Below are 13,559 nucleotides of genomic sequence, written 5' to 3'. Positions count from 1 at the left end.
TATCTCGATGAAAAATTTCTATGTGTATTAAAGTTACAGAAATAAAGTATCAAAACAATTATCAAGCATACAAGAGTTTCTCACAGCATAGAAATTAGATAGAAAATTTGATTCTCTTTTTATTTTGGAAATCACAGAAATCCGACTTGACTACATCAAATTTTTTTCATCTTAATCTAATTCTTAATCTTAGTCTTAATCTTAGTCTAATTATGTCAATCTTTCTATCATTTAGATGTTAAAAAGAAGTTTCTAAAACGATATTTTTTTTTAATAATATTCTTCCAATATCTTTGATCAAATCTTTTCCTTCTTTTAGATAATTTTTAGAAAGAATTTAAATTATCTTTCGATAATATTCAAATTATCGAAAGCATCCTTTGGCTTGAGTTTTTAGAAAATTCATTAGGAAGGGTTAAGCAAATTGACACTTAGTCGTGAATTTATGTCATAATCGCACCTTCGGAGATGCATCTTCGGAGATGCAATTTCGAAAGAGTCGACGATCCGAAATAAATTTATGGTGCTTCTAGATAGAGAATCTGCGTATTCAAATTGCTAACATGAATGATCGAGAAATGAGCGCATCCGCTTTCGTTGCGTCCATGCCTGAAATCGCGCACACACCCAAGCGGTGCACAGGTCGTAAATCGAAGCGATACGGCTCCGATTTTCAGTCGCTTCGCGAGGCTGCGCGTATCGTACTGCCAGTAATAACTATTTTCGTATACACGTTGTGCACGCGGAAAACAAAACAAGATAACACGTATGTTACGTATCCGGCACGATAAAACGTTGCAAGAAAATGCTTACGCCAACATCTTTCGATATTACTCGTGACAAAAGAGATTGTAAATTTACGATCAGAAGAAAAGGAAAGGAGAAAAAGAAAAGACGCGACGTATGTATAACTAAATTATGTGGCAGCTTTATTTCCTATCGCGGCATCGACCTCCTCATATTGATCTTATCGCTATGATTTTATCGATTTCTATCTCGACAGAACAAAACGCCTCTTTGCCAGCACTTCCGGATATACCTACCCGACCTATTTTTTAAGAAATATTCGAAGAACATTATTTAATAAAAATAAATGCTAAAAACTTATTTCTGGTTTACGTTTCTACGAAGAAAACGCGTCCCTCCGCGGGCGTTCTCCAAGTTCTCCAACGAGCACGAGTATTTGTTTTTTCAACAGACACGAAATTCCACTCGGAAATGAAATACAACGGATTATACGCGCGATATCCCCTTTCATCTCTCTTATTCTCTCTCTCTCTCTCTCTAATCCGGCATATTGAGCTGCGTAATAATATAATCGCAGATTCGAAATCGCGCGTGTTAATAACGAGGAAACGACGTCGTTATTACCGGCGTGCCGCCGCGCCGCGCCGGAAGGATGAAAATGCGGTTGGCCGATTGGCCATTGCACTCGACGATGTACCGCGAGACAGAATCGACCCTCCACCTTCGTCCCTTCTCTCCCCACCGTCTGTCTCGTTTTGCTTTTTTTTTTCTTCTTAGCGACTGTGTAACCACTCCCTGCCCGGTTCGGTCGGACGTTCGCCGTCTGCAAGAACGCGCCGATCTACCGTGCGTGAATCGTCACGCACGATCGACGCAATCGGCACGACACGTTTGTTCCTTCTTCTTGCGGCGGTTGTTTGAGCTCCCAGCGGTTTATAAAATCAACACGTGATAATGAGAAACGTTTAGGATCCAATCAAATCTTTCTTTGAAGAACCCATTCTAATTGTAATTATTATTAAGAAGAAATATTTAGACGAAAGGTTATATATGTATATTGAAAAAGAAAGAGAGGATTGCTCTTTATCTCAATGGAAGATCGAGAAACGTTGGAAAGTATGTGATTTTTATGTCAAATATTTCTATACATATATGACGTACAATTTAGAATTTATTTAAGTTTGTCAGATGACTCATCTTATATAACACGAGTAGTTCGACATTATAAGTAGCGAGAAATATTTGACTTACGTAAAAGTATTTGACATCTTATAAAAAAAGACTCTTTAACTTACATCAACATAAAGATATGTCCCAGAAACATCAATTATTACTAATACTCTAAAAAAAAAGTAATACTCGTACCTATATAATACATATACAATACATATACATATACAATATATAATACAATTTTTAAAAATTCTGAAGAAAATTAAAAAATATAAATTTTACGTATAATACATAGAAATGATAACGTTTTAAAGTAGTAACAATAAAACAATAAACAAATCAAAACGACTTTATAAAAATAACATTTTTTCTTTTTTAACTTTAATCGAGACAAAAGTAGATAGTATAAGCAGTATATACAATCTAAAAATTTATGTAAAAAAAATATTAATTATCAAAATTGCATATTCTATAATATTTTATGTTTATTAACGTGTATGAAACTACGATAAGTGTACGTGGAAACGCCTGTTAAATCTATATTCAATTTAAGCTGATCGTAAATCATAATTTTCTTTTCTAGATATTAAAATTAAAATCGTGTGCGATCATATAATAGAAATTGTATTTTTTAACCTTCTCTGCATTAATGATCCATGTATGTAATTAACCTTTCAATAATCGATGATACCATAAGAAGTATTTTATGAGAATCTGTAAATGCCATCTGTTTGGTGCTACCAATAACAATTATTTTTATTTATAAATTAAAAGATTTTAGTAAATTAATTATCAGAGATAGAAATATACTGTCATTCTTGAAATAGAATGAAAAATTAGAAAATCTTTGCGAGACAAACTTCGTAAAATACTGAGTGAATTTGTGGAGAGGAGAACGACCGCTTGACGATGACCTTTTTAAGTACTGTCGTGGGAGAAAAGCGGCTTTCATTATACGGATCACGCGGGAAGACCGATAACGCAGGCGCGACACGTTTAAGGAAAATCCATCCGGCACATTGGATCGAAGGTCGTGCTCCTCAAGGTGACCTTCACTAACTTAGTCGCCCAATCCAATGGCACAGAAGCAAAATTCAGCATTTTCTAATCTCTCTCGTTTTCATTTAAATTTGCACCATGCGAGAGATCCATCAACTTTATCATAAATCCTAGAAAATAAGGAATGCAATTCTATACAGTCTTCTATTCAAGATCACGGTCAATACGATGGAAATAGCAGACTGCGACCTTTATCGGCTGGGAGATCTCATCGCGCGATTTACAGTCTGGCGGGCGTCTGTATCGCGCGATTAATCGGTCGATCTCGCGCGATCACGGCCGGATCGTGATGTTCAGCCGTGGCCGCGATTCGCGCCTACTCGAGTAACTATAGAAATAACGAATAACACAACGTGAAATGTGAACAACACATACAGGTGAACAAAAAGAAAAAGAGAAGAAAGAGGAGGAAGATAAAAGGTCAAAGGCGAACCTACTTCAACGACTTGGACGTGAAGATCAAAGAAACTCGTTCTTTTTTTTTGCATGCCAATGGGATGGGAAAACGAAGCATTCTTGTGACAATCTTAAACACTCGTTCGCGTCCGCCCACAACAAATAATATTAAATTTTATCGATGTAATTATAGTTGTATTTAAATATTTTCATTATAAAGATAATTTTATTTATTAAGGAGGGAATTTAAAAATTCAATTAAAGTTTACATTACGAAAGCTCAGCCTATCTTGCAGAATAAATTTTTTGCGACATCTAAACCTACCCATTCACAATTTCATTACGAACTCGGCACGAGTCCATATTTCTGTTCGCGCGAGATGGATCATCAACCACAAATCGCTTCAACCTGCCCGCAAAGCAGTATCGCGTTTATTTTCGTCCGATGGTAGAAGCTGGTGTGGGAGCAATTGCAGTCTTCTACAAGATATACGCGTTGAAGGTCTCATGGTAGCACTGTTAAATGTTTTTTTCGCGCTAAGAAAAAGAGTGAGAGAAAGGGGAAGAGGGAGAGAGAGAGAGAGAGAGAGAGAGAGAGAGAAACTCATCTCACTGGAAATGAGATTCGCGATTGGTGAACGGTTTGTCGAACTGCCAGTGTACGATAACTTGTCTAATCGGTGAACTTTTTGTGTCGAGCCCTCATATATTCTTTCATTAATTAAAAAGACCACTTTCGCGTTTCTCCCTCTCGGCCTGACGCAATTTTCTTTTCATATGATCTCTATGTTATAATAATCATTAACGAATCCAAAGAGAAAGTTTAACTCTTTCTGTATGAAAATTTAATTAATCTTCGTATACTTTATTTTAAATATCCGTTGTATTTTCATCCTTATATATAAAAACAATTCAAATTTTCAAAATAATTTTCTGTCAATGTCATCCTATGATATTACCGATGGCAAAATCGGAGCATTGGCATTGCAAGTATCGCGACCATGTTAGATGAATAAAGTTGATATAATCAAGCAAATCATCAGAATGAGCACTTAAAGAGCAAACTCCCTACAGAGCGAGTCATATCGTTGTCGATCTACACAAACCTTATATACATTGTATTCATCCCCAACCAAGGGGTTAATAGCTGCAAACAAAAAGGGGAGATGAGGAAAGATGAAGTATGCTTTTACTCATTTAACTCTCTAAATAAAATTATCAAAATTACTTTAAAAAAATTTGAAAATCTAAGAAACTTTAATTAAAATTAAAAAACTTTTTATAATCTATTTATTGAAGACCTAAAATTTACTTGAAAATTTGATAAAATTGAACAACAAAAGCTTCGTTAAGATTTAAATTAATATTATTATTTGAAAACAATCAATTAATCAAAATTAAACATGTTTACTGGAAATATTCTCGTGGAATCTTTTTCAATTCAAATTGCAGAAAATAAAATATTATTATATGATCTCTGTAATATTTTTCATTACATTTTTTCTCATATGTTTAAGTGCCATTCTTTTTTTTAAAGAAATCACATGCGCGTTGCGTCACTCACCGACTCTCCGGAAGACGTCCTCTCCCTCTTTTAATCCTTTCTTTTTAAAGAACGAAGCCGCACGAAGCGATATGCACTCGCGCTCGCTCGCACGTCCGCTCGGCGGAACACTTCCGCGCTTCCGGTCCTCAACTTTGCAAAGACGAGACCGGTTTTTTAGAGAGAAATCCGCACCGGACGAACAATAGTGACGATAACAACGATGTTGACAACGATGTCACGGAGCTCAATCGTAGATCCTCTACATGAACGTGCGGCGTCTCGTGTAAAAATGACGATGATGTTCTCTCCCGACGAAACGTCTGCCGGCGGTACAAGGGCGTCGAAGGTCGCAGCTGCGCGTCGCGGCACGCAGGTGCGTCTCTGTCTCTCTCTCTCTCCTGCTTGCTTCCTCACACATTCGGTAGCGCGCGCGATTTAGAAACTGCTCGGATGTGACACGCCGATGAAAAGGATGTATGTCATTTTATTATCATTGAGATGTGCGAGAAAATAAAGATTTATTGTTAAAAGACTGAAAGAGAGAGAGAAAGAGAGAGAGAGAAAGCAAAATAAAAGCGATTCGCTTTCTTTCTCTTTCTCTCTTTCTCCTCTCAATTAATCGCACGTTCTTACTGTAGTTAGGATGAAATAAATAGAGATTATAACTTTTCTTTACTTCAAAAAATTTTGGAATCATAATTTTTCAAAACTTTGTAAACAACCATTAAATTATTCAAGCTTCCAAAAAAGAAAGATGAAAAAAATTATTAGAAAGTGCAGAAAAACGATGTCATAATGCATAATGTATGCAGCAGTGTTTAATATTTTATTTTATTAATCTTCCACAAGTATCATATTATTTCTAATTAATAGTAAAGTATAAAAAATAATGCATCGGTATAAAATAGTACAATGAAAATTATTTCTTAATAAAAATTCATTTTTTGTTAATAAGATTACTCTCATACGTCTTATGATATCAATTATAGTTTCTCTATATTTAGAGATATTATACATAAAAAAAGACTATTTTAAATTTATACTAAAAGTTTGTTTGTGAATTTGAAATAATTATTTCTGTGGAATTTTTTCCTAATTAAAAATTATCGCGTATATTACAATATTTATGCAATATTTAGTACTTTATTATTTATGCACAAAATTTTGAAGAGATATATGCGTATTAAACAAACAGCGATATACACACACCAATTACGTTAATTAAACCTTTAAAATCAATTTGTGCGAGTTTGGAAATACACCGAACATGTAGCAACTGGACAACTGCGCCTTCGCGAGATAAAATAATAACAAATATGCCAACAAAATCAATCACTCAATCAGTAGGTCTGTTTTTTGTAGTTGAAATCATATGTAAAAATAAAATAAATATATATTTGACGTTTAATAATAATAAAAAAAAAAGTTTTAGTCCAGTACAATAATAAAGAACAGACCTATTATTTACTCATGCAGAAGACAGTTTGAATTGTTCCCCGACCATGAGAAGGAGATTCAACAGCATGTCGAAACATGGGATCATCTTGACACGTAAAAACGTAATGCTGCGTATCGTCAGTTTGCCAATTATCGCGGCATTGTCATCCCGCGGCGGGGTGTTCACCAATCGTCGTACGTTCCTGACAGAATCGCAAGATTCGCCACGAGAGGCGCAGCGTCGCGACGCTCGCCTTCCTCGTTCTCGTACGGTGCAGCTGCAGATTATGCCGCATTGCCGCAAACGCTCGTCATCGACGCGACCCAGGGGTCGTAGCGGCAGCGGCAGCGGCGGCGGAATACGAGACGGAATTGGAACGAAATGTTGACGCGAAACACGTCGGTGTCGTCGCAAAAGACGACGATGAGGACCACGAGGCCGGGTCGTAGATAAAATTAAAAGAAGAGAGAGAAAGAGAGAGAGGAGAAAAATAAGAAACGAGAAAGAAAAATTAAGAAAACGAAACGGAAATCCGCTCACCTTGATCTCCGTCAGGTACCTGACGAATGGCAACGCGATCATGAACATCCGTCGGCTGCCCGGTTTCATGTACCACTACAAACTCGCGGCGATCCTCCTGGTGTCCAGTCTGTTTCTCGTCGTCTACCTGCTTCTACATTGGGGCATAATGTGCACGAATCTCGAGGCTTGGCGTCACGTGTCTACCGTGGTGAGTTTCACTGAATGTTACTCCGATCCGGTACGGCCGGCGTACTACGTGCGCGCGACATCGCATCTTAAATTCGAACTATTCGAACGCGATACCGATTGCGCCGATTGCGCGAGGAGAGGATTGGCACGGGGTGAATACCGAATACGCGTCGAGGTAATGAAGGTGTGCGAGTGAGTCCTGCGCCGGCGAAAGGGGATGAAAGAGCCGCGAGTGGACGCACGCGTACTTTGCCGCAGCCTCCGGAAAACGGGAGTGACGGGGACAAGCGTACGTGTGCCCGCGCGATCACCCCTCAATCCGCGGCAAATTTGTACGTACAAATGTTACGATCGTCGCATGCGATCATCTCCAAAGCGACGTAGAATTACATTCGCGGAAATTTTCTCTACAGTTATATCGCTTCGAGTGAAAAGCGGAACAATCGCGTAGTCCCCGCGATAAACTTGGCACCGAGAGAATTCAAGTATAATCAATGTAATGGTCGGCCGGCAAACAAAAGTACAAGTTCAGTACAAAGATCGATTAATTCACGTTCGCAGAGGTCATTGATAAAATGGACTGCTATGATAAAAATTGTAAACCTTACATGATTCACTGATAAACTTATCGTACGGAAGAGAAGTCAAGTGTATAATACTTGGCCCGAAACTTGGAAAGTTCAGCTTGAAAATTGGCCAAGAGATAACTTATCTGGAAAAAATTTACTTACGATTACGAGTTTAGTATACATAATTTTGACTGAATAATTTATCGATAAACATTTAGAAACTTATTGACGAGAGCTTACCTATAAACTTGAATTTCTGCAGTGATAATCCGGCAAGGCTGCGTTCTAGTAACCCGAATATAGTACTCCAGATATCGATCCCTATAAAATATTCCTAAATTCGTCGAGATCGACCCACACTTGAATAACACATCTCTAAAATGTTTCGAGATGTTTAATAAAGTATTTCTTTTGATTGCATATTATATCGAATAATATCAACTAAAAATGATTACAATTTATTTGCGATTTTAATTATACATGCATAAATATGATTGATTTTTTATCGAATCGAAAAGATTAATTTACTGAAACTTATACTGACGATAAATTTATAAAAAAATACATAGATCACGTATATTAGAGTTTATTAAATTACATATAGAGAAAAATAAAATTATTACATTGGTTAAAAAAAAATTTCATCACATTAAATAATTTTTTTCTACAAAATATATCGAAAATTTTGCATCAAGATTTGCGTTAAAATTATCGTAATCAACTTTAGATTTCTTTATAATTTGTGAAATAAAGTTTCTGGGAATGTCTTTTAGAATAAGCAATTGTAGAGAAATTAAAAACTACAACGATAATCAGGCATATTGTCAATGAAGTCTTATATGTCTTAAATCCTACATGTCACTGGTCATTACATTCTAACAGTACTGTCGCTGTCTAGAATTAAGAGGAAAATCGCTTATGTAATACTTGACACACGCAAGACCGTTGTGGGACACAAGAGCGATAACATATAACATCTAATACTTTTCCGAGTTTTACTGTATACGTTCATTGAATTAAAAATTTTCCGAAAAGGTTCAAGTGTTATCAAACCATTCTAAAAATTTCGATAGTTTTCTAAAACAAATTTTTATTGTGCTTGTGAAATAAATACTGTAGAAAGAGAGAGAGAGAGAGAGAGAAAATGTACAGACTGTTATTTCACTTATTCGGCGTTAAAAAAAGGGGTCAGAGAACAAACAGTACTCATTAATATCTAATGAATATAACTCGAAAAATTGTATGTTTCCACATAAGTGGTCATTTTAAATTAAAGTTAATTAAACTAAAAGAGATAGATGGCAATATATATTTCAACTTAATTTTAAAAAATATATCTCTATTATAGTGAAAACTATCTTTATTGCAGAGAACAGAGAAGTAGTTGCAGTATTTCTTTTTAACACAAGCATATTGGCTTGATTGCTCTGCTATTATAAACGAATCGCTTATCCATTTGATGTTATTCTGTTGTATTTTTTTTTCTAGCAAAAGAGAAATGTCACGGCAGTATATACATATATATATATATATATATATATATATGAAAGCGTTCGTTTACTGATAAAACGTAATTTACAGTAATGAGAGATAAGTCATTCCGTCTTGACAGCGGTTTCGATAAGTGCCACCTCGGATGCGCAGAATGTGCAGGCACGCATGACACGCCTGTACGGGAGCCGCGAAGTCGCGCCGCGGTCCCCTCTCGAGACTGTTCCCCTCATCGTGGCCGATTGGGCCGACTAAAAATATCACACGAACGAGCCCGTGGAACGTTACGACGTTGTATGTACCACATTCACGCGTGCAATATATGCTTTACACACGAATATATGGGCGCCCACGCGCGCAAGAGAGAGCCATGCTCTTTCATCGCTCTCGATTCTCGGACTGACTCGGATAGTGTCTGGCCGAAAGAAATTGCAATGCGTGCACTGAAATAAATGCTAAAACGCGTTCGTTCAACTTCGTCATTAAATTAACATTTACTCGAAAGCAAGTAGCGCAAAAAATGCGCCAGTTTGTTCAGATAAAGACAAATAAATTACTTGCTCAGAGGCAGAGTAGTTTAATCATTTCTACTAATTCAGATAATTACCAACTTGACTTCAATATACTTCTTCTCACTCAAACTCTCTCTCTCTCTCTCTCTCTCTCTCTCTCTTCTCTTTGCGCTTTTTCTTATTTAATGTAATTTTAAAATTTAATAAACTAATATATAATATAATACAATAAATATAAAAAGAATTGCAATGAATTATGATTTATAATGTTCTAGCTTTAGCAGAATGATTTATGTATTAATAATTGTTTATTAATAATCATCATTATTGTTTAGCTACAATATAAAAAGTTTCATACACAAGTTATTACACAGCTCCATGTCATTGCGTATATTTTTGTTTTATTTTCACAGAATACATCTTTTTGGATTACAATGAGTTTGAAATTTTTTCACTTATCCGACTCTGTATTCTATTATATAATTTCTATTTCAGTGCAGTCAGCACCGAGATGGCACAGCGATGGGGATTCTCTGCGAACCATTGTGCACAGAAAAAGGGATAAATTCGCTAGCATGCGAGACGCTTCATGCGGGCAAGGAAGCTGTTTTCTCCGCGCATTGGGAAGCGACGCGGCTTGTATTCAAGGCTTCGAGGTATTCTTTCTTTCGTTCTCTTTCTACATTAGTTATGCGGGTCCAAAAGTTGCGCTTCTTTTAATTTTTATTTTTCGTATTATTTTCATATTTTGTCAATATTAAAAAATTTTAATTCTCTTGTATGAATCTTATTTATCTCGATTAGAACCAAAATATCCTCGGAGCAATTCGAGTCGCTCTATTGGGTAGATGCGACCGGTTCCCGACACTTCCCATCCGAGGAGGACTTTATCACCATGATCAAGGACTTGGTTATCAATAAACTCAACGTGACTCTTTCGCAGCATCAGCTGGAGAGACTCGCCCGGTTGCGCACTCATCGAGTCGAGACCGACGCCGTGAGACGTCGGCTGGAGATGGAAAATCTCTGGCCGCTGTTGCAAGAGAACGAATATCTAATGGCAATTTTGTACGAAGACAGGGATGTGTTTCCGCAGCCGATCGGCACGTGCGGCACGTTCTACGCGGTCGAGTACGTCCGACCAATCGAAACACCCACGACGGTACTAGCCCTGTCCGATTCGAAACCCGAGTGGGCCAAAAGGCTGAAGCTCGCCGTGATGATCCTCAATTTGCTCGAGGAGCTGGAGACGAGCTTTCCCGAGCCACTTCATCTCTGCGACGTGAAAATCAATCATTTCGGTTTACCCCTAGGCGGGCAGAAACTGAAATTCTTGGACTTGGACGCAGTCTTCCCCAAGACCGTCGTCGATCGCATTATCAGTGACGGTAAAAGCTGCGAGAAGCACGAGGACTGTGATTATTTTGACTGCCGGTCGGTGTGCTCGAAGAAAAAACGCTGCGAGTCTCCGGTCCTTAATAATAATTTACAGGTAATTGTTATATACATATTTTTAATTAGTATTTTTATAATATTTTTACCGATATAAAATGTATATTACAGCATCAAATATTTTTACAGGTTTATTTCCGATAAAATTGTACATTATTATTATTACTTTCATTGCATATTATTTCTCGTTTTCTCTTAAAGTAATTAATGATATTGATTAATAAGAAACTCTTTAAACAGGATAAGATTTTTGTTTATCATTACTAACGTTACCTCAATTTAATTATTGTACATTTTTATCACAAAAGTTATGTATGCTTACAGATTATTTGCGAGAAAATTTTTCTCGGCTGGACGCTCTCAGGGACGATAATTATTCCTGGATTGCTCATGTCGGAGCACACTACTAGCACATTGGCAGTGTTATTGCGGCAATGCGCTAATCCAAGCGGCGACATGACGCATTTACCACGTGCGGCAGCGCCAGACAGCTTACAGAAACGACTTTACAATATGCTAAGCGAAATGGAACAAGAATACTCGATATTTACGTGAAAAACTTTAACATAAAGAAAATAATTTATTTGAAATCACAAAATCAAGTGTTTCCCTTCCAATGATAATGATAAAAACACTATATAAATTTACGATTGAACATGTAAAAATACTTCTCTTTATTAGAAATCATCGAGATCGTAAATGACACCATTTATTTAAAATTAAAAATCAGCACGTACAATTTTTTTATTACATATTGTATTGTACGTATAGTATTGTACGAACAGTCGTAACAAATGTACACACTTTTGTTTTACATCACGTATAGTATAACAAAAAATCTAATAGAAGCTAATAATGCCAATAAAAATATATTGTACATATATATACACATATATAATTTATAATATTATAAATTTTATTATTTATAATTAAATATTTATAGTAAAAAATTATACAAGTATTTACGTTAGTATAACAAATATCAGATTTATTAGATCGACAATTGATAGAGAAAGTAAGTTGTAGTAATTTGATAATAAAAACTCGAAAATATCCATACAGCACACATTATCTAAGGGACGTCCTGTACGTCCTTGCTGTCCCTCGGATAAAGTGTGCTGTATATATGGGAAGCCTATCAGATAGATAGCGATTGAAGAAATTAACTTACGAATACGCTTAATTAGCAAATAAAAGAATAACACCAGTTCCTATATATAGTTTTCTTGCATATAGACAAATAAAATAATGCATTATAACATATTAACAAAGAATGTATTATAACATTATTATTTTTAACATATGTTTTAATAGATTAATTAATTTTAGCAGAATTTTATCATATGTATATATATTTATGAATGTTGTTATTATTTATTTCTCTTTTCTTACTTTAAACTCATGCAAGATGGTCAGTATTTCGATGTCAGAAATGCCTTAAAATATAGAAAGTTGAATCAATTGTGCAGAGTATACTTGAGACTTGTATATTGCGCGCGCGTGTATATGAATGTGTGTGTATGTACATACGTATGTATGTATAAATTGTATGTGTGGCAAATGAAGAAGTATTACTTATCATAAAATGTAGGCAACAAATAAAATTTTTAAAATTGTAGCAATATATTTTGAGCGATATTTGGAGTTTTTATTTGTACCATTACTTAATTATCTATTTAATTGTCCTGATAATTAGTTTATCAATTTATAAGAATTTAATTATCGCAGTTCAAATTCCATTAAACCCAAGATTTTAGAAATTCTGTATGTAATCTGACATTTTTTAAACTGATTTATTGTCTTTTGTTTATATTTTGTCTATTTCTAAAAATTTAATTTTAAACTCATTTGTCAGTTACAATGGTTGAGAAATTTTTATGTTAATAATTATTATTAATACAACATATATATACATATGTACATATAACACTTATAACAGCTAGAGAGAAGCTCTGCTTGTAATATAACAGCTATAGAGGAGCTAGAGTATATAAATTTTAAATTACTTAGCAGTCAGTAAAATATACTTTGACTTTATCGACTGTAGAAAATTCTCTATCATACATACGGATGCATTTATTTATAGGCAAATGTATTATTTGATATTTCTTGTTCATCGAATATTGAACAAAGATAAAATAATACATCTGCAGCAATGACTGGATAAACAAAATGTACCCTCTTTATCGACAAGGAAAAATATATCTCATATAGCGATTTTGACTGGTTTGTAACTTTATACAGAGCCGGTGCAAATACTGCAAATGTGTATAGTGCCAGATAATGTGCAATGTTTAGTATGTACACTTGTTTTAGAAAGAGAGCGCAACTATGAAAAGTTCACTTCTTTCTCTATAACTAGTAGTGGAATATTCGACGTAGCATACCAGCAGAAAGGATCCGAGAGCGGACATGCCGGCCTTTTGGCTGTAACGCTAAATCGTTCTTTAATCTCATTTCAAAAT

General features: G+C 35.4%; 1 protein-coding gene across 1 annotated transcript; it reads left to right on the top strand.

Moving 5' to 3' along the window:
• Positions 1–6,674: 6,674 nt before the first annotated feature.
• On the top strand, positions 6,675–12,304 carry LOC105454714 (protein FAM69C). Its single transcript, XM_011697545.1, has 4 exons — positions 6,675–7,089; positions 10,138–10,298; positions 10,447–11,134; positions 11,419–12,304. The coding sequence occupies exons 1-4, from the start codon at positions 6,940–6,942 to the stop codon at positions 11,647–11,649; spliced, it is 1,230 nt and encodes a 409-aa protein (XP_011695847.1). The 5' UTR covers positions 6,675–6,939; the 3' UTR covers positions 11,650–12,304.
• The last annotated feature ends 1,255 nt before the right edge of the window (positions 12,305–13,559 follow it).

Source organism: Wasmannia auropunctata, unplaced genomic scaffold (genome assembly GCF_000956235.1).
Source record: "Wasmannia auropunctata unplaced genomic scaffold, wasmannia.A_1.0 LD335976.1, whole genome shotgun sequence".
In the NCBI taxonomy this organism is placed as follows: Eukaryota; Metazoa; Arthropoda; class Insecta; order Hymenoptera; family Formicidae; genus Wasmannia; species Wasmannia auropunctata.
Note: the sequence above shows the minus strand (reverse complement) of the source record. Positions and strands in the feature narration are given on the sequence as shown.